The 21503-nt window shown below is 37.1% G+C and overlaps 2 protein-coding genes across 2 annotated transcripts; both read right to left on the reverse strand.

Moving 5' to 3' along the window:
* Positions 1 to 1206: 1206 nt before the first annotated feature.
* LOC107040827 (tenascin-X) lies at positions 1207 to 5147 on the reverse strand. The gene is made up of 4 exons (XM_015261088.2): positions 4974 to 5147; positions 3308 to 3383; positions 2750 to 3213; positions 1207 to 2095 (listed from the first exon to the last, which is right to left on the reverse strand). The coding sequence occupies exons 1-4, from the start codon at positions 5102 to 5104 to the stop codon at positions 1303 to 1305; spliced, it is 1464 nt and encodes a 487-aa protein (XP_015116574.1). The 5' UTR covers positions 5105 to 5147; the 3' UTR covers positions 1207 to 1302.
* A 734-nt stretch (positions 5148 to 5881) lies between these two features.
* On the reverse strand, positions 5882 to 19563 carry LOC107040768. Its single transcript, XM_015260988.1, has 9 exons — positions 18881 to 19563; positions 15019 to 15145; positions 13077 to 13218; positions 11306 to 11423; positions 10539 to 10801; positions 10254 to 10451; positions 8866 to 9126; positions 8179 to 8301; positions 5882 to 6755 (listed from the first exon to the last, which is right to left on the reverse strand). The coding sequence occupies exons 1-9, from the start codon at positions 18988 to 18990 to the stop codon at positions 6610 to 6612; spliced, it is 1488 nt and encodes a 495-aa protein (XP_015116474.1). The 5' UTR covers positions 18991 to 19563; the 3' UTR covers positions 5882 to 6609.
* Positions 19564 to 21503: the final 1940 nt, after the last annotated feature.

The raw sequence follows: 21503 nt of genomic DNA on the forward strand, positions 1-21503 counted from the left end.
TTCGTCAAGTCATCACCAGAAGATCTTTCATTGAGATAAGTATATAATCAAAAAATCGAATAACAGAAAACTTGCTGAATTAATGCCCAAGGATTTTATAGAAAGATTGAGATCTATAAAATTTATTCCGAGTTTGTATGCAAAATCTATTGAAAAATTCCACGGAAAAATTGCACAATTCCCTTTACAAAACTTTCGTCCGAGAGTTTCGGAGCCTTTCCTAACCCAAATATTTCCAAATCATAAGGTAGTCATGTGCCATGAGACATCTAGGCTACTTAGCGTCAATCCATAGAGAAATCGACAGATAAATGTTTCCACACGATACAAATTCTTTAAGCTCCCCTCAATAAATCTAAAAATATCTCATTATCATAATGATTTGATTCATTTGACAGGACGGAATTTCCTTCCAAATCCAGATTACGTCATTCTTGTTCAATCTGTGCACTCGATGATTGATTTAAATTTGATTCAATAATCCTGTCTAGTGATCCATAAATCAAAATTTTATTGAGAACTTGGTAACCTTTCTGCGCAATATATGACAGATACTTAACTGAGCTGACGTCGGCATAATCGAAATTTTGAATTACAGTCAAACTTGAAATGTGTCAATTGTTAATATAACTCACTAATTTTTTGATTTTTAAAAATAACGGTCAATTTAAATTTGCAAATTCCGAATTATTTTATCAACCACTAATTGAGAAATCAAATTACCAATTACTATATTAATTTTCAAATTTCAATTACGATAAATAAAACTAAATTACCATAAGGTGCAGCATCTCATAATATTACTAAAAGTAATGATTGATGCCGATCTATGTAACTGAGAAACTATTCAGATTTGTCTCTTAAGACTCTTCATTTCAATTCTACAAAAACCAACTCATCATAACTTATTTCCATCAAACATTGGAAGACCCCGAAAGAATTGCGCGACTCTCACTAAAATTCCAGCAGAGTTCTGCTAGAGCGCCAAAAGAATTTTGAAAGCTCAATTTTTCGATTTTCTCCCGAACCCGTTCTCTTTTCTATTGATTCTCTTCATGCGTGTTGCTCTCCCTCCGCTACTCAGCAGTTTTGCTAGTTCTTTGACATAAGAAGAAACCTTCACAGATTTCCATCCCCGAGATAAACACCTCGCAACTATTGCACAATTCAAATTCTCCAAGCTGCTTCAATAACTCTAAAAGAACCTCACCATCAAATCCACTTTATTTATTCAACAGGGCAGACTTTCCCCAGAACAATCATCATACTTTTTCAACAATCAACGGTTGATTGAGTTTTGCATTAATAATCCTGTTTGGGGATGCACCTCTGGCTCCCCTTGACACTCCTATCTTTGACAAATCCGGGATTACAGATGCAGCGGTTTGGCGCTGAGCACGAGCCATTGGGACAGCCGCCAGGGCAGGATGGTAAGCAGTGTGTCCTAGACGGGTCAAGGGGATCCTGCTCGTAGCCATTGTTGCAGCTGCAGATGTTGTAGCCCATGCAGACCCCGTTGACGCAGGGACGCTCGCAGTTGGCTTCTCCAAAGTTTCCTCCAGGTTGGTTGTAGTCTCCCGGACGAGGTTGATAACCTCCAGGGCGATTACTTCCAGGTTGATAGCCTCCCGGCTGGTTATAATCTCCTGGACGTGGCTGATAACCTCCAGGTTGATTATAATCCCCTGGATGTGGCTGATAACCCCCAGGTTGGCTGTAATCCCCTGGACGCGGTTGATAGCTTCCAGACTGGTTGTAATTTCCTGGACGAGGTTGGTACACCCCAGGCTGATTGTAATCGCCTGAGCCAGGTTGATGACCAGTCGGATAACTTATCCCCGGGACGCATCTGTTGTTCTCGCGATCCATCGTCAAACCGGGATTGCAGACGCAAAGGTTGGGGGCGACGCAACCTGCGTTCGCTGGACATCCTCTCGGGCACTGGGACATGTCGGGTGAACAGATGTTGGCTAGATTCTTGATGTAACCTATGTTGCATACGCACACTCCTGGCGAGACACATTCGCCATTGTGACAACCCAGCGGGCGACAGTCCGCTTTGCAGGTCTCACGGTCCCCAGGCGGATTGAACCATCTGGAAATGGGATTTTAAATAATGAGGCGGTTCTTTCCGCGGATTTTGCAACATCTGCCTGATAAGTTCACTACTCGGGGCGGTTTGGCGGGCGTAAAGTGTTCGTTTTCCGTTTGACGTACGTAAAGTGGACCCAATGCATTCGTTATTGAAATCCATCAAAATTCAATGGTTCGTCCTTTGATAACGAAAGTCAATAGATTCTGATTTTTCCTTAGAATTTATTCCGTTGCACTGTATTTAATAAAAAAATCTTGAGCCTGAATTATCCTTTTTTTTCCTAGGATTTTGTAATTAGAAACAGGAAAGTTTGACTCACAGGAAAAACACAATTTATGACCAAGTATTTCTGTAAAAAGAATCTCAAGAGAATATGTCAAAGGAAAATCGTTGTAAAATTATTGTGAAAATTTCTGAGAGAATTTTAATAGAAATTTAATAGGATTCCAGGAGAATTCTGATGGAATTCTTGAAGACGTTCTTTTAGTTTAATAAAATTTCTCACACGGAGAGAAGTTCTTTCCAAAAATTCTAGTTCTGCCTACGAAAAATTCTGCTGCTGTTGAGGTAAAATTTCTAGGGATGTTACAAACGTTACAAGACTCAAAACTCAAGGCCAAAATAATTGCAATCCATAAATATTGATCTACAAACCCCGGATGACAAGAACAAACTCCGGGAGCTGTGCACTCTCCATGCGGACATCCTCCTTCGCAAACGGCGTCACACCTCTGCAGCTGTTCATTCAAAATATAGCCAGGCCTGCACTGGCAGACCTTCGGTGCAACGCAGTCACCATTGACACACCCACCAGGACAAATAGGTTTGCACTCGCCATTGGGCGATTTCTCCCATCCAAGTTTGCACTCGCAATACTCGGGGGCGAAGCAGTAAGCATTTGCCGGGCAAGGATTTCTGCAGAAAGGTTTGCAGACCCCCTCGGAGGGAAACCATCCGGCGTTACAGGTACAAACGCCGTTGACACAAGAACCACCAAAACATCCGCCCACGCAGCTGGTGGAGCTCGATTCACAGCGACCGGTGGCTGGATTTTTCCGATAGCCCTCGCAGCAATCCAGCACTGTCACGTAATCATTGCTGAATGTATCATTCCAGTGCTGGAAGAGATAACATTGACATTTACGAAAACATGAATGGAGGGAGTAGAGAAATAAAATTGTATAAATTGTGAAAAAAAAACTGGGTTCTTACGGGCCTGGCAGGCTGCCCATATCCGGCTGGTTTATAGCTTTCAGTGTCGTTGTATTGAGATAGTGCCTGGTGATACCTGAAAAGAGAATACTGTCCCTCAAGCGCAATCTGACTACAATTTTTTCCGAGAATTTTCCTTTCAGTTTTTTTTTATGAGTATCGATGCTGGGTTTTTCCTGCGTTGCAGCGTGAAAGGTCGAGGTCAGACACTCTGAGGCATGATATCATCTCGTGCTGCGAGCGCCTCATGACCCGATTCATTCACCGATGCAGATAAATGATGAGTATTCACTAAGCAAGGGCTTTTGGATTTTATTGAGGGGAAATCTTACTGGAATTCAGTGCGATGGCATTTTAGTTCCACCGAAATGCATTTTATCGCTTAATTTTCAAAAAGTGTACCGCAAAGTTCATTTAAAAATTTTTACATGTGACTGAGAAAACAAATTTATTAAGATTGAATAATGAACGCCTTTGGGTCCAATAAGTCATTCAAGTTGAATAAAACTGATGAATGATAACTCTGCATTAGAGGAATAAATTGTTCAGCTGGTTGACAAGAATTCCTCCAAATTCGTAGGGAAGTTACGCGACGGTAATTTCATGTTTTTGACAGGTGGGGGATGAACTTTTTAATTTATACGAAGTGGATATCGATCGCACAGTCACAGAGGGACGCAACCCCCAAATTGTATTCGTGGATTCATTCAATGTGACATTTATATGAAGCGGATATTTTCTAAAGTGACTTGACTAATATTGATTATTACGTCACTGTTTATCGTAATAGCGAAGAGGAAATACTATTCGTATCTGTGACTGGAGCTGTCCATCCAGTTTATGTAATATTTTTGATAGTGGGCGTTGAAAATTGCGAGCTTATCAATCCGTGTAATTGTTCTTTCGAAGCCCAACAAACAGAAAAAACCCAAAAAAAACAAACAAATAAAAAAAACTACTATATTTTATTGAAAAGAATTATTATTTTATTTATGTTTTATCATTATTTATTTATTTATTTTCATTAATTTATTTTTTATTATTATTTAAAGTAATTCAGTAGCGAAGTGGTCAAACGGTTTAATTCGATTTTGACTATTGGCCATTTTTCAATGAATATCTCGAAATCTGAGAGAGATAGCAAAATTTTTCTCATAACCTTTTTAGTAGCACTCAATTTGCTCTACAAAAAAGGTTATTATAAAAATTTCGCTATCTGCCTTAAATTCGGAAATATTTCTGGAAAACTCAACTAAAGACTAAATTGACTTGAACCGTTTGACCACTTCGCTACTGAATTGATTTTTCAGTTTTATAAAAGTGAAAAATCCGGGAACACGATGCGTCACTTAAAGATTTTTTTGACACTGCGGCTGCATTTAACTTGTGCGGAAAAGTGCCTGGAACGCAATTTTTCCCTCTCCAGGAGGTGAAAATTTACCTGACCCTTAAAATTCACGGGACCAAAGAGCAATTCTCGCGACATTTCCGCAGTTTAGTAATTTTTGTCCATATCTTCAGGACAATTTTCATTATCCATTCGTCTCTGAGTAGTTCGAAATGCTACTATTATTTTTAGGAAGCTTTTGATGTTGGAACAATGGGGGATGAATTGTTTGAGAGGTTCGGAGTGTCTGAATGAATCCATTGGAATATATTCACTCACGGAATCCTTTTGTAGCAGTATCCTGTCTCGTTTGAAGTCTGCTGATAACGACCTCCCTTGACGTGCTGTGCAGAGGCGAAGAATACGCCCACCAGCAGAAAGACGAGAATATGAAGCTGCTTGAAGACCATGTTTCCTTGTTGAATGTCTCTTACTCACTGAATACTTGTTTTCATCTGCTTCTTGATTACATAAACTTTGATGTGTCACAGCGGGTCAGCTGATTAGAATTAGCGGAATAGAGACGTTCGATTATCAGTGGGAATTTACGGTTTCGACTGACCGAGATTCAAACACGAAAATATTGTTTGACCTCCAGGCGATATCATACTATTACCATTTCAGGGATGAGGTAATGCGTAGGAGCTATTGGGATCAATGATGTGTTGGAGACTCATGGCTGGTTTGTTTAGGGTCGGCTGTGGTCGGTAATTATCGTGCGAATGTCAATTCCAATTGTCAATAGAATTGTCAATAAAATTCGAATATAAATTGGGCAGAATCTCCTAGCGAATGCGTAGAACAACCTACTATACACTGAGAGAAAAACGACAAAGTTCTCAAATAAGTCTTACTTGTACCAAGAAAATAGTTTTTTGAAAATGATCAAAAAAGAATTTTTTTGTGCCAAACATGCAGAGAGTGCGCCAGAATGAAAAATTTTTGTCGCAAAAATAGATTTTTTAGTTAAAAAAAAATTGCATTCTCTGTACACGCAAGAAATGTCATTTTGTTGGCCCAAACAAGACTTGTTTGACGTGTTTGTTTTTCTCTCAGTGTGTTTATCACCCATGTCACTCGATGACTCAATCTCACCACTCAGAGGATGACAGTGTGTAGGAGCAAATGAGGTCAATGACGCCTTTAAAAATATGTTTATTTATTATCATTTATTATTGTACAAAAATCACTTGTCAAGTGTAAAAATAGTTGAGTTGAATTGGGAGTTAGAGGGAGATGAGCTTAACAGTCATTTTCTGAATTTGTGCATATCTTCGCAAGAAACAGATTCAGAAAAAATCATCACAAGAGATCGTTTACGTCGAACCTTATGAAAATCTCATGAAAATTCAGAGATTTTTCCCAGAAATTCTGCAAGACATCTGTTCAAGTTCCATTCTATTCTCTTGAGACTTTCTGCAGGAATTCATCGGTATAAATATTCTAAGTTTTCTCCGCTGGATTTTTTCAGTTTCCCATCACGAAAGGCATTAAAAAACCTAAACGTAAATTACGTTTGAGAAGTCGTCTTTTACGCTTTCTGAAACGTATTTTACGCTTGAAGTTGAAGTGGAAGTAACGCTCGATATTGCTGTCAATTACGATTACATAAACGCAATTGACAATTTCGCATTCGTAAGTTGCGCTTAAAATCACCGTAAATGACGGTTTCATGAACGTAATTTATAAATTACGTCGTATTTATAAATTACGTTCATGAAACCCCGTACGTATTAATTTTTTCTGCAAAAAAATGTAAATTAAAATTTCAGTAGAAGTCCAACAGAATTTCAATAGAATTCTTCAGAAAAGGCGCGACGTTTTTCCATCAATTTTTTTCATACCCCAACTAAATCAGACAGAATGAAAATATATTTGGCGTGAATGATGATTCCTTTCCTTTTTTGGTTTCATTTCACTTCAGTAAATCGTGTTTATTCTCCCCAAAATTGATAGACTGCAGAGGGATCTCGTCATAGAGATGTTCAGCTTCGGCATCGCCGGGGGCTTGTCGAAAGGTGTTGGCCGCCGGTGGACGATCGTAATGTGCCTCCATGAGTTCTGTAATCCAAAGCATCCACTGAATACCGACCTAATCATCGTGATATAAAGCCCAGATCTAAATTGTTTCCTCCTATGCGATAAGTGGTTAAAATCTATGCCAGTGCGCAATGGCAGGCTTCCAAGATCCCGGAGAAGGCGGCCACCTTTTCCTCATTTCAAAACTTTCCAATATACTGATAGCAATCTCAACGTTCATGTAAATCTGCAGGAAGCTACTGATACGTTACTTCCGGCTCCATTTCGTTGTTCTATTCCGAAGGTCTTTTTTTATTCTTGGGTGGAGAATGACGAGAGGGATGGGCGGCTGGGGATTAAGTGACATTTCCGTGGTTCGGGAGGATAATGATCGTAATGGAGGAGCTTTCGTGAGGAGAATAGGGACGCCAGGGTAATTAGGAGAAGACTGACGATATGCGTGAGGAATTGCAATTGGGGAGAATTTAGTGGGACATTCTTTGCATTTGGATACCCAAGGCCTTTGATTTTTTTTTCTTTAACCCTAGTGCGGTCAACAAACGCGACCCGGCGACTTGGTCACCTCCGCGGTGATTCCCCGCTGCGTCATTTAGGATTCAGCGTTGCCGAATTCACTCTACACTGCCCGGGCGCGTTTAACGAGCCTCCGGCAACGTTGCGGCTTGGGCGATTTCATTTAACGTGGGAAAAAATAATTCATCTGTCCAAAATAATTTGTTTTCTTTAGGAATTTTGGAAAATATGTTGTTCTAAAAACTAGTGTAATTTTTTAGACTTCCATTGAGTCAATTTATTTTTAATTTTTCTGGTTCGACGGTCTATTGTAATTAAAGACAAATGACGCGCGGCGAGGTCGACGCACGCATGAAAAAATTCAGTAGAAAACGTAACGAATTCGCCAGAAAATTCTATTGGAATTCTATTGAAAAATTCTATTTGTTTTTTCCGTTGATTCTATTGGATATTCAATAAGAAAAAGTCAATAGATTTCGAATTTCTGTTTGAATTTTTCTCTTAAATTTTTTCTACTAAAATTATCAGGCACAAAATTTCTAAGTTTGTTCCGCTGGAATTTGTTTTGTTTTGCATTGGAGAATCCGAGTGGAAAAAATTTGGAAAATTGATGCCGAAGCATTCTTAAAGAAAATATCTCAAGAGAAAAATTTAAACAGAAATTCGAAATGTATTGATTTTTTCTCATCGAATATCCAATAGAATCAGCATAAAAAACAAATAGAATTTTTCAATACAATTCCAATAGAAATCCTATTGAAACCCCATAGAATTCCTATAGAATTCCAATAGAATTTTTTAGCAAATTCGCAAAATTTTCTATTGAATTGTTTCATACGTGTGTTCATGTTAAACAATCATTGATTTTCCATTCATTGATGAAGACTATATTTAAATAAGAATTAATCAATTTTTCCCAATTTCCACTCACCTCTGAGACTGTTAAAAAGTTGAATATTCGGATATTGATTAGAATAAGTCGACTCCCTTGTCATCACACTGCTCGGCCTTGGCAGTGTCCTCGATCCCTGGGGAACAATACACCTGGGTGTCTCTGCAAGAAATGAATAACCAAACATACACAAAAAATTAATGCCAATCTCCCCACAATCTCTACAAAAAATGTCAGTTCATCGTGTATGACGCACGCGAAAAGCGCGTACTTTCGAAATCCATCAGTTTTATTCCCTTGGGACGCCTCAATTGAGAAATGGATTGTGTTATTGGTCCCATGGAAGACAACTGGGGGCTCATTACCGGATGCGTGTAATCTACCAATCATTCGGGCAATCTTTTTTCGTTCAGAGTCACTTCACACCGTCACTATCGATTGACCGAAGTCGATAGATGACGACAGAACAATAAAAAAATAGTAATTTCGATGAGAAGATAAATCCTCCATTTGGAAAATTATATATTATATTTTTCGTGATATAAAAAAGTGAAACTGATCTAGTTAATTGTCTTATTAACATTTTCTCAATAATTACTTACGAAACTGTTTAATTCCAATGTCACAGCCTATATTTTAGTCTACGGGAGTTATAAAAGGGGATAATACTTTCGGAAATCAATAAATTAAAAAATCAATGAAATAAAAAAACTATACAGTTTATACCATAGTCACATGGAGTTAGTGTCCCACTACGATTTATGGTTGTGATTCCAGTGCTTCCTTTTTCACGTGGAAGTGTTGCTGACGTTGGGTCCGGCTTTTCGGCGTCGTAAATCGAGAGACGAATAGTCTCGAATAGTTTTGTACGTACGTGGAGGATTGCCAGTACTGCCAGGGTTGTTAAACCCAGGGATATTATTGAACCGATAACTACGGCAACAGCTACGTCCAGGGTTAGCGGAACTGTGTGACCCGATATGTGATCTAAAAGCAAATTTATCGATTTGGGATGCTGTTCGGTGGCTTGATTCGAGTTACTGAGTGGTTTTCTAATTTGAAATGCTGTCGATATTGTTAGACATGAATTATAATAGATCGGCTTGAAAGAATTATAGGAAAGTAATGAAAAAGGGATTTTTATTGGACTCTCTGATAATTCTGTTGAAATTTCGGGGAAAATTCGATCTATTTTGCGCGTCCGTTTCTATTAAAAATTATGTAATTAAGGCCGTAATATTTAAAACATTTTTAAAAGAGCCAAATTATATTGGATTTACAGTGAAATCTGAAATTTCATGATTTTTCCCCCCTTAAATCGCGATCAGTGTCACTGTCCTGAAAATTTCAGAATATATTTACCGGAATTTTCTGGTTTTCTATTTATTTTCAGGGAAAAAAGGAACTGAAATTGACAGTTCTCTTTGATTTTTCCACGAAATTCTGAATTTTCAATGACGAAATTCCTTGACATTTCAGTGATAATTAAATTCAATAGAAATTTCCAAATAGTCTACCGAAACGTATGGAATATTCAAAAACTGGCGGATTCAAATGCTGTTTTTTCGAATTGACATCTTATAATAATGATTTTTCTGGTTTCCTATTTTTTTTTTCAGGGAAAAAAGAAGATGAAATTGACAGTTCTCTCTGATTTCTCCACGAAATCCTGAATTTTCACTGACGAAATTCCTTGACATTTCAGCGGTAATTAAATTCAATAGAAATTTCAAAAAAGTGTACCGAAACTTTTGAAATATTCAAAAACCGGCGGATTCAAATGCTGTTTTTTTCGAATTGACATCTTATAATAATGATTTTTCTGGTTTCCTATTTTTTTTTCAGGGAAAAAAGGAATTGAAATTGACAGTTCTCTCTGATTTCTCCACGAAATCCTGAATTTTCACTGACGAAATTCCTTGACATTTCAGCGGTAATTAAATTCAATAGAAATTTCCAAAAAGTGTACCGAAACTTTTGAAATATTCAAAAACTGGCGAATTCAAATGCTGCTTTTTTCGAATGTAGACATTACGTTGACAGTAGAATCCTTTTTAATTCTCTCAATTTTCCATTAAATTCAAATAAAAGTTGTTCAATTCAAATAGATATACCTGGGCCCATGTTCGGCGCAACAACGATTTTTTCTCTATTCGAAGGTGCTTTACCAACATGTACAACAGCAACAATTGGCCTTACTGTAGACTCCTCCGTCTCTGGTAAATGCACCTCATGGTATTCAGTAATTATCGTTGTCTCAACCGTGGAATCCAGGGCAATTTCGTTGCGGCTGTTGCTCGTTTCACTGTTATCTTTGAGTATAAACAAAAAAAGGGGATTGAATTATGAATGCAAACGCAGTTTGATATTGCATTAGCATTTGAGAAAGTATTATTCACGGGGTTTCATTGTTGTTGAATCAGGAAAATCATCAACTCGAGTGTTTTTCATCATTGATGATGCAGTTGCAGTTGTGGGGGGCGGAGGAGCCGTGGTGGATGCCTCGAGCCCAGGCTGTGTCCAATTGCTCATCTCTGGTGTGATCGATACTGAATCGAGACAGTTTCCTGTCACATGATGACAGTTTCCGTTCAGATGCCCGCAGGGACAATCCAGGGAACAGTTTAACCCGTATTTTCCAGTCTCACAGGGCTCGGTACAGCTGGGAATATTTTCACGATTTTTACATTAATTTTAATGAGTGAAAATGAGAACTGAAATTTAATTAATGGAGTTCGAGTGGGCCAGTCTTTCCAATTAAATGAGTTTGAGGGGAAGATGCATTTTGGTATTTACTTTGGGAAATTAATGACGCAACATTTCTTGTCAATTTAATTGGGTGCATATTAATTGGTCTCGTTATGTCCGAACAATGTCATAACGTGTCCATGTTTAAAAAAATTCTGTTGAAAACGCTTCGTTGAGAAAACTCTCGTCAGAAACTTCGTCAAAACAACTTGAAATTTTTTTTTTAAAACTCTAGAAACATAATGTAAAAAAACACAAAAATAGAGCAATGATAACGCTTTAATGCATTAGGCAAAAATTCACTTTAACCGGGTTTTTTTGATAAAATTTTTTAGACGTACTCTCAACTTTTGTAACATCTGTGTTATTGGGGAGACTGAAAAACTGGGGAGACCTGAAAGACTTTGAATGAGCTTACTTCGACCCCTTCCAGCCTTCTGGGCACTCACAGCGTCCAGTGATCCTATTACAGGCCTTGCTCGTACCACATTTGCATACATGCCTGCATAAAATACCCCAAGTACCTTCTGGACACTCTGTAAAATACGAGAAATGATGGCTCAGTGGCGAAGAAGTCAACGATTTATATCAACATCATATGGGTCTTACTGTTAGTAAACGTTTTCATGTGTTGGAAAAACCTAGCGAATTCGTTAGACAATTCTATTGGATTTCTGTTGAATGTTCTATTCTTTTGGCCGATTCTGTTGAAATGTTCAATAGGAATAATTGATATTCGCTGTAAGATCTGATTTATTTGAAATGGGTTCAAGTGTATAATTCTTGTTTCAAGAAAGACACATCTCAATCAAAATAATTTTGTCGCTTCTTGTATCTTAAAATGTGGGAGTTTTCACTTTAAAATTCAGCCAGAAATAATTACTATAGTCGAAACATTAGATATTTCATGTAACAGTTAACGCATACAAGTCCTCTATTTTTTTTCAATCAATAATCCTTCTTTCTCATCGAAAAAAAGACATTAGAAATTTCTCTGCGTCGTTTCCACCACTAGAGAAAGAATCACAGAGCAGTGTCAAAACAAGTTGTAATGATAAACTTCCTGACGTCAGGGAGATGTTGCGGAGAACAACTCTCTTATATTAATTTAATGGTCGAAAATGGACGTACAAGTGAATTGGCAATTTCACCGAGGTCACATGTATGGAACTTTGATACAGAGCAGTGTTCGTGCGTCGCATCGTGCGCTCGGAACGCGCCGAACGATTTCATGCGTGAATGCACTTTCACGCCTCGATCATTCTCATTAATTATCATTGAGTCGAGGGGTGGGGCCTATGGTGTCATCACTGGGATCCTTAAGGTGATGATGTTTACGGCGAGGACGGGATTGTTTTCCGTCGAGTTTATTACTCAATGAAGTCGAGGAATTTGAGAAAGTAATTGCGAAATTTTTATCCCTCGATTGCATGATTTCCGGGCTACTTTCCATATTTTTCGGGGAGATTCGTTAAATATTCGCCTAGCGGAGCATTTTTAAACTAAAAAAGAACAGAAACAATTAATAGAATTTGTTATTGCATTTGCCGGGAAATTTCATCGGATTCGTATTGGGAATTTCATTTTTTTTAATGATTCTAAAAATTGCAAAGAAAATTTCGTCGTTGAAAATTCGTTCATCGTTTGCAATGTCGCCTAGTTGAAAAGACTGGATTCTCTAAATCTCTAAAATGTCAGCAATTCAAACAAAATATTAGCTTGTTTACGACTTCATACACATATCTACATTATCCGGTGAGAAATTTGAGGGGGGATAGTCTTCACAAAATGATATTGTATCAATCCTCGAAGAATTTCAAAAGGGATAATCCACACGAAATACAATTTAATCAATTCAGTCACTCGGAAAACAGCAAAAAAAAATTATCGAATCAACTATTAATAATAATTTATTGCAAATTGAATCTTTGTACGATATTAATCATGAATGTATTAGTTAAGTGATTAAATTGCGCTGCATTACGTTGTCTGCTGAAAAGCAAAGAATAAAAAAATGAAAATTAAAAAAATTTCGGCTAATTCCTGAAAATACTGTAATTTCACAAAAACTAGTTGTTATGTTATGGTTTAAAATTTCAGTTCAAATGTCGTAGTTGAAATGTCGCCTAGTTGAAAAGCCGTGCCGCCATGTTCTGACCTCCTCCACTGAACCCTTATTTTCAACTCACCAATGTCACAATGCTTCCCAATAAACCCCGGTTTGCAATCCAAAGTGGCCACGCACTTTTCGACATGAGACCCATTGACCACCAGTTTCTGCCGCGCATATCCCTCGCAGCACTCCGACACATCTCTCTGTCTCACCTCCTCCTAATAGCAAAAACAAATGAAAAGCTAATGATCCCAGCTCAACCGTAACAAAAACCCCAGCCGTTCATACGTAATTCTATCTTCTGCATCGAGCAGCTAATGAACCCCATTTTTTGCCACATTGGAGACACAAGACGTAACATTATTCGTAATCAGTCACTTCGATCGCATAAAAGAAGAAGTTCCCCACCGAAAGTGGTGTCCAGTACTGCCTTTCGCCTTACTCTCCATTTCTCTTTCAGTCAACATGTTACATATGTGTTTTAATCAATGAAATCACCGCGGTATGTAAATTAAGAGCACCTGAGATGCAAAAAGTCCCTATCCGCTGATAATTGACTGCCCATTTTGCTTAATTATTGACGTTTAGGGTAGGTAATGGGGGAAAAAATTTGCTCGCGGCTAACGATTCAATTGGGAATATAAGACCAACGTAACTATGAATGTGTGCTAATCTCATGCCATCATCTCGGGATTATTTAATTAGCAGGGGAATAGGCAAACGTTCGAACCCTCACTTTCACTGTAATGAGCGTCACAAAGGATAATCAGTGTAATTTTACGGCTTTTCATTTATTCTTATTGTTTTGGGCTCTGTAAATGCTCGGATGAAGAAAGCAACTACTCAGGTAAATATTGCTGGCACACGACACGATTATCAAAATGGTTGAGGCGGTTTATTAATTAGAGTTGCAGGGAAGTTCAGGGAGATGCCTTCGATTAGATCTCCAACGGGAATGACGAATATTTTCCCGGGAAGACGAATAGTTGGGCTCATCAAACAAAATTCTCTATTTGACTTTTAACTTCATCACCTCCAATAACAGTACTGATAACCGCCTAGGCCAACTCATTAATAATTTCGGAATTATTTCATGCCAGAGTGGCGCTGCGATTTAATGAGTACACTGAGAGAAAAACGACAAAGTTCTCAAACATATCTTACTTGTGCCAAGAAAATAGTTTTTTGAAAATTATCAAACAAGGATTTTTTTGTGCCAAACATGGAGAGAGTGCGGGGGAACGAAAATTTTTTGTCGCAAAAATAGATTTGGTAGTTCAAAAAAAATTTCATTCTCTGTACACACGCAAGAAATGTAATTTCTAGCACTACTCCTTCGTTATTCGATACTCCCATACGTATTTTGCTCCCGAAAAATCTTTGTTTTACGCGAAAGAAGGGATAGTAGTTTTTCGTTTCGGCTGTCTAATAATCACAGACAACAAATGAACCCTCAAATGAAACAATAATAATGATGTGATAGCAATCTTGTAATTTAGGGGTAATCTTACTTGTGCCAAGAAAATAGTTTTTTGAAAATTATCAGACAAAGATTTTTTTGTGCCAAACATGGAGAGAGTGCGGGGGAACGAAAATTTTTTGTCGCAAAAATAGATTTGGTAGTTCAAAAAAAATTTAATTCTCTGTACACACGCAAGAAATGTAATTTCTAGCACTACTCCTTCGTTATTCGATACTCCCATACGTATTTTGCTCCCGAAAAATCTTTGTTTTACGCGAAAGAAGGGATAGTAGTTTTTCGTTTCGGCTGTCTAATAATCACAGACAACAAATGAACCCTCAAATGAAACAATAATAATGATGTGATAGCAATCTTGTAATTTAGGGGTAAAATATACGTTGATAAATTTTCCTCTATATGAGGTATTTTCATTCTGAAAAGGCACCGACTGGTATGAATTATCCGCCTCCTGAGGCGGATATAGTTAATACCGAGGGGGCTGGCTATGATAGATAATTGAAATAGAATTCGAAGGGGGACACGTAACAATACTTGCTTTTGTTGTGTAACGGGTTCTCCATTCGGTCCGGGTTCTCGAGCACCTCGGGGGCACTGAGAAGCACCAGGAGGTTATCTGGACCTGCACCGGCTCTTGGTACGACTCCCTCACTGTCGTTGTGTAGCTGAAAATCAAATTCATGAAGGTGATATAAATTCAGTATATAATATACTTGAATCAAGTTTATTATATACTCCAATGAAAAATAATATATTCAAATTGAAGAAAAAAATTGCAGCCACTTTTCGTAAAGCATAAAATATCCTGCAAAATGTTTATAAAATAATTTATCTGCACGCTTTCTTCTCAGAGATATTTAGAAAATCGTCTATAAATGCAGATAAGATGAAGAATAAATAAGAATAAATTTATTAACCACACCGTGAGTTACTGCCCGTACGGAGAGGAGAAAGTGTAAACACAAAAAATAATAGTGCAGAGAAGAAACAATTATAATAACTAATAATGAGCTGCATCGAATGGGGACATACCCATAACAACTTACTTTTTTTTACATAATATAAATTACAAGGACGATTTTTTTATTCTAATAAGCAGGACAAAATTCCTAGCTAACAACGCACATTTTTGCTGGATTATACAACTGAAATTCATGAATGATTTTGTGAAAACTTATGGATGTAAATAGATTCTACCGAATTTTTTTGTATTCTACAAAATATTCTAAAACTATTGAATAGAGAAGAATTTAAAAAAAGCTTGCTTGAAGACCATTGTATTGACAAAAAGGTTTTGTGATGAATTTTTGTAAATATCTTCAATCCAAAAGTATTCATGAAATAATATGCAAATATTTTTCAGACTATTTTTGCAAATTACCCTGCTTCTTTGTTTATACAAATAATATACTGAAAAAAAAAGTAAATAATTAAATTTAAAAAAAAATTAAATGAAACAAATACGTGAACTAAATAACGAATGAGAACTAATCTGCAATGGAAAATTAAACAAAAACAAAGTTATAATAATGTAAATAATTCACAAGATTTATTTGTAATAGTTAAATTATATTTGGAATTTCCCTTAGGGGATTTTCTTATCTCAGATATGATATAAGGACGGAAAGAAGACGGAAATGATAAATTGCTCCTAATTCTGACTCTAATCGTAAAGTTCTCAACAAAAAACGTCTTCTCGTAAAATTCTTCTTAATTTCATATGAAATCGCAAATATGTTTCATAACTCGAACTTTCTCGTGAAATTATCCCGTCTATTCAATAATTTTAGATAAAGATATTAAAAGATACTTATTTTTAAACTTCCATCAATTACAAAAAAAATAGTTGATTAGCCCCCGAAACCACTGATTCGAGATAAAAACAGAGGGCAACAGTGACGTCACGTTTGATTTGAATAGTATTTCCATTTAGTTGTTTGAATGATTCACGTGCACTTGTTGAACTGAAGAAGTTGAATAAGACTTTAGAAAGTCCACAAGTGTCATTAATTGGACTGGTAATATTCTTTGAATAACATTGCGCAATTCAAGATCGCGGCACGATAACACGTTTGTAAAATACATTTGAAGTTTTTCGAGTGAGTTCATTTGACTCCTGTGACTTTTTGCTCCCCTGGAGTTGAGATTCAATGATGCCTCTGGCATATTGCAGTTTAATCGTGATAGATCAAATATCCGAGTGCCAGTTGGCGCGTGAGGTTGAAAGACACTGGAGTACCCTTGAGCCTCTTTTCAATTCGACGCTCTTTGGCGTTTGAAAGTCTCGAGTTTTTTTTTCTACCTTGTTTTTAATACGTGGATGTGTCGCAAATGCTTCCTGCGTTTTGAAAGTTTTTTTTGCATTCACGGTTTGAAAAATCCGGGGAATGTTACGTTGCAATTTTAACTGTATTCTTCATATTCTTGTACGAATTAATTTTTTAGATGGTTTCTATTAAAATTCCTCCGCTTATACTGTTAGAAAAAAATGACAGCGATACTGAATGTTATTTAGGGGATAAAAAACATGAAATTTCTGGTTTCACTGAAAATTCAGTAAAATTTCAGGATTTTAAGCTGCATAAAGACGAGACTAACTTAATTTATGTGAATTTACAATCTAATATGAATATTCAGTGCGTAATTACTTTGAATTTTCAGTGAAATCTGAAATTCCATGATTTTTTTCCCCCTAAATCGCATTCAGTGTCACTGTTCTGAAAACTCAAGAATATATTTACCAGAAATTTTCTGGTTTTCTATTCATTTTCAGGGAAAAAAGTAACGGAAATTGATGGTTCTCATCGCTTTTTCCACAAAATTCGGAATTTTAAATGACGAAATTAAAATTTTAATGGTAATTATCTTCGACAGAAATTTCCAAAAAGCGTACCGGAAATTTCAGACGAAAATTTTGAACAGTGTAAATTGTTTCGTTTCTCCAAGTTGTTGTTTTGATTTTTTTTATGGGAGAAGAAGAAAAATGCAGTGAAGGAAATTTATTCACGGAGAAAGTAGGAGAAAGATGACCAAACAATTCAAGTAATTGTGGAGTAGAATCCATTTAAAAAATTCCGAGACGAATAGTGAATTTTTCTTCGCTGACTCGGGAACATTTATTCAACGTAAGAGTGATTTATGTTGAAATTGTCAAATTTACCATTTAGGTTCGCAAAAATGATTGTATGAATATGAACAACTGCTCAGGATTGCGTAATCATTTTTATGTGGGAGGGGGGGAATATTCTTTTACCAAATACCGTACGGTACAATTTAATTTTTGTCATTCCGGGCGCGAGACAAGAAACTCGCTGCTCGACCGTTGTGACAGAAAATATTGTTTGTCACACGACCGAAACAACTTTGTCACAACTTTACTTGTGTGTAAAGTGAAATGGACGCACTGTAATCCCCTGAATAAATCCTGAATCCGTGGAACAGCTCAACAAATTGAAATCCCAACCGTCTAATTCATCTTCTAATGGATCCCTCCATTGTCCTCCACCTCGTCTAGACAAACGCACGTTTAAACTCAGCAATTACCCAGCTGGAGTGCATCCGGGGTGAAGAAACTCGGATTTAATTTAGCAACAATAGACAAAACTGTTCAATCTTCCTAAGAGCCCTTAAAACGAGCTCTACCCTTAGCAGATTAGTCTCCAATTAAAAGATTTTCGAGAACTACAAACAATTACCCGGAAACTCGATGACACACGATAATGAAAATTATTGACAAATTTGAAAATTCAAGCAACAATTTTCCTGAATTTTCAATCCACTGATAATTCAGTTGGATGTGATGTTAAATGTCCCCAATAAATTTCAGAATTCTCGATGTCATTGAAATGCCAGTGACAATGTCACATAGAAAACCTAATTACCCCGACTTTCCGGCCGGAGTGAGAGATCTTCAGTTGAATTCAAACTCTCAACATTGAGAATCCAAGTGCAACTATTGCCTAATGTTCAAAAAATTTCTAAACCATAATTTTTCACATTAATCTCTAACAGAGATAGGCATAATCATAAATTATCATTACCATTAATTTCATAAATACTCAATCAAGTAATAGAACTTAACAATTTTCAATTATTAAATTAATCATCAATTAAATATCTAAATTCCGAATGATTTTACCAATTACTAATCGAGTTCGGAAGAATGACGATTATTTGATAATCTCCAATATTTTTTAGAAAATTTCCAATTATTTACCTAATAGTTACTGAAAAAATTTAAATTCTCAATTATTTATTATTTTCTGAGTTCCAATGATAAACGAACGAATTCAGTTATTTTGGGGAAATAATTCTCTTGATATTTCTGGAATAATGATTGATGCCGATCACTGATCTCTAATTCTGTTATCCGTAATGCTCCCAAACTGAAAAATCCTCACTTTTCCACACGATGGCATACGGCTCCGGTCAATGGCTCGCCAGCCACCGTCATTACCAGGACAAGGACGAGGACGAGGTCGCGCTGCTGAAGCGTCCAGGATAGCCCCATCTCACCGGAAGTCTCTATCGCCCCCTAGACAATCGATGGCACTGAAAACCGCACAATAATCCTCAACTCCTCAAACTCCAATCCTTCCCCGCAATTCTCCGGGATTTTAATTTGATGTTAAATGCACTTTCAATTAAACCATCACCAGTGAACTTCACAGCTCAATAATCCGAGAGGATCTGATCCAAAGCCCGCGCTAAATAATACCGAATGCATTCAACGCCCCGACCTGAAACAAAGGCCTATGGTATTACAAACCATCGCTGGCGAATGTATCGTCTATCTCGAGTCAAATAAACACATCTACGTTCCAGCGATTGCCGCTGGAATCCTGTTTATCTTCAGCCCAATGCGATCCAAGCAAATTTCCAAGTACAGAGTCATTTAAAAAATACTGGGACTCGTTTTTTTAACGAATTATTTTCATTTGATTGATGCAGACCGGCATTGACACACTAGGATTTCACCGAACTCCCAAAAGGCCATTGCACTGATCACTCTTCACTTTATTCAGAGAGTGTTTAGAAATTAGGAGCGAAATTTGGAGCGATTGGGTGGAGTTTTCCGGTTTGACTTTTTTTGGGGCTCTACGAAGAATTTGGTGACGACATTTCTGCACAAATGGAAGAGAATCGGACGGTATTTTTTATAGTGATTGCGATAATCTCGTCACGTGTGTCTTGGCCACAGTGGGACTGATGGATGTGACAGTTTTATTGGTGATGAAAGGCATTTTTGCCCTTTTTTATTCCATATAATGACGACTGCATTCCTGCCGAGGTTGATCGTGTTATCACGGGGTCTGGAGCGCTTTATGGGGGGTTGGGGGGATTAGCGCGCACTTGGATTAGGTCAGTGATGGGTTGGGGCTAATGTTTTGGAGATTTATTGGGTGGGCTTGCGAGCTTTTGGGGCAGCACTGAGTTTTTCAACCGCATGCGGTTTTGAAACGTGCCTCCAGGGCACGATTGGACACTAGTATGCACTTGTGGCACAATGAACTCCGACCCTTTCTGACTCTGGTGTTTGTCCCCACTCGTGGATCGTGACGTTCATTCATCTCATTCGCTGGGGAATTAAGAGGTCCAAATGGCTTCAAATGCCGAGGGTGTGGGTTTATGGGTAAATGGAGGAGCTGTTGGGTTTGCAGATATTAACTGGGGGTATAGGGAGAAAGACGATTTTGAGAGACGTCTGTTTGGGCCCATTGCATAAACAAATTCAATACAACTCGATAGAATGGCTATTGAAATTGCAATAAATGCAATAATTAAGGTCTACTTATCTTCACTGAATTCGAAAAATGATAAAATAATTCAGTAGCCAAGTGGTAAAACGGTTTAAGTCGACTTATCTCTCAGTTGAGTTTTTGAAGAATGTCCCCGAATCTAAAGGAGATGATGAAATTTTCGTAATAACCTTTTTTTCTAGAGGAAATTGAGTGCTACAAAAAAGATTTTGACAAAAAATTAGCTATCTCCCTTAGATTCCGAGATATTCACTAAAAACTGGCCAATAGTTAAAATCGACTTGAACCGTTTTACCACTTCGCTACTGAATTGATAATTAAAATTTTCAATTGACTATGAACTAAGTAATTGAGAAATGGAATTATCAATTGACTATTCAGTGAATACGTGTAAATTTCGTAGAAGGATTTTTCGGTGAGCCAATTAATCCTCAATCTTCCGAACTCGGTTATTGATCGATAAAATAATGCGGAATTTGAGTATTTAATTGATGATTAATTTATTAATTTAAGAATTGTTGGGGGATATGAATTAACTAATGCAAAATTAACATGTTCTATGATATTATGCCGCTATATTATTAAAACGCGGGGTGCCAAGGACGTTGGTTCTATGTTCACTTATTTTTTATTGAGTCCTGAGTATTTTTCCGGAAAGTTATCTTCCTCATTTCCACGAAAAACCAGAGAAAAAATTCCCTCGGCACCGTGCTTTTTACCAAAATAATTATTTTTATTTTTTAGGATTGAAATTACAACCACTTCCTATAAGCCGATACTTCCTTCTGCGGTGGTTATTCAACGTGGATACTCATTCGGAAATATTAATAATCTAATACCGATACGTAATTTGCCTGTCGTCCATTTCCTACTACTGGAGTGTCATGCACACATCGGGCCTTATCTTCCCAGAAAACAATTTTTGCCAGTGCCATTTAAAATTTAACAGGACATCGGCGATTTGTCGACAAATTGTCGACATACTCTTTGCTGGGTTTTTGCTCATTTCATTACATCTACACTAAAAATTTGGTGTAAACAATAACTTCAACGCAAACACGCACGAACAAATTGATAGTAAAACAGCGAATTCGCAAGACAATTCTGTTGGATTTCTATTGAACTTATCTATTAGTTTTTGGCCCATTCTGTTGAAATGTTCAATATTCGATTTTTCTGTACAATTTATTCCATTGAGATATTTTCTATAGAATTTCTTGGGCTCAAATTTTCCAAGCGTTTTAAATTCTATTGTTCTTTTCTT

Source organism: Diachasma alloeum, unplaced genomic scaffold, assembly GCF_001412515.2.
Source record: "Diachasma alloeum isolate Michigan unplaced genomic scaffold, Dall2.0 Dall_scaffold_00343, whole genome shotgun sequence".
In the NCBI taxonomy this organism is placed as follows: domain Eukaryota; kingdom Metazoa; phylum Arthropoda; class Insecta; order Hymenoptera; family Braconidae; genus Diachasma; species Diachasma alloeum.

Bases quoted from the DNA above. Each gene is read 5' to 3' on its own strand.
- LOC107040827 (XM_015261088.2), bottom strand. From the start codon at position 5,104: ATGGTCTTCAAGCAGCTTCATATTCTCGTCTTTCTGCTGGTGGGCGTA. The intron at 3,384-4,973 runs GTGAGTGAATAT...TTCTCTTTTCAG, and splicing joins TACTGCTACAAAAGGATTCC to GTATCACCAGGCACTATCTC. The intron at 3,214-3,307 runs GTAAGAACCCAG...TATCTCTTCCAG, and splicing joins ATGGGCAGCCTGCCAGGCCC to CACTGGAATGATACATTCAG.
- LOC107040768 (XM_015260988.1), bottom strand. From the start codon at position 18,990: ATGGGGCTATCCTGGACGCTTCAGCAGCGCGACCTCGTCCTCGTCCTT. The intron at 15,146-18,880 runs GTGAGGATTTTT...TTTGATTTTCAG, and splicing joins GTATGCCATCGTGTGGAAAA to CTACACAACGACAGTGAGGG. The intron at 6,756-8,178 runs GTGAGTGGAAAT...TTTGGATTACAG, and splicing joins ACTTTTTAACAGTCTCAGAG to AACTCATGGAGGCACATTAC.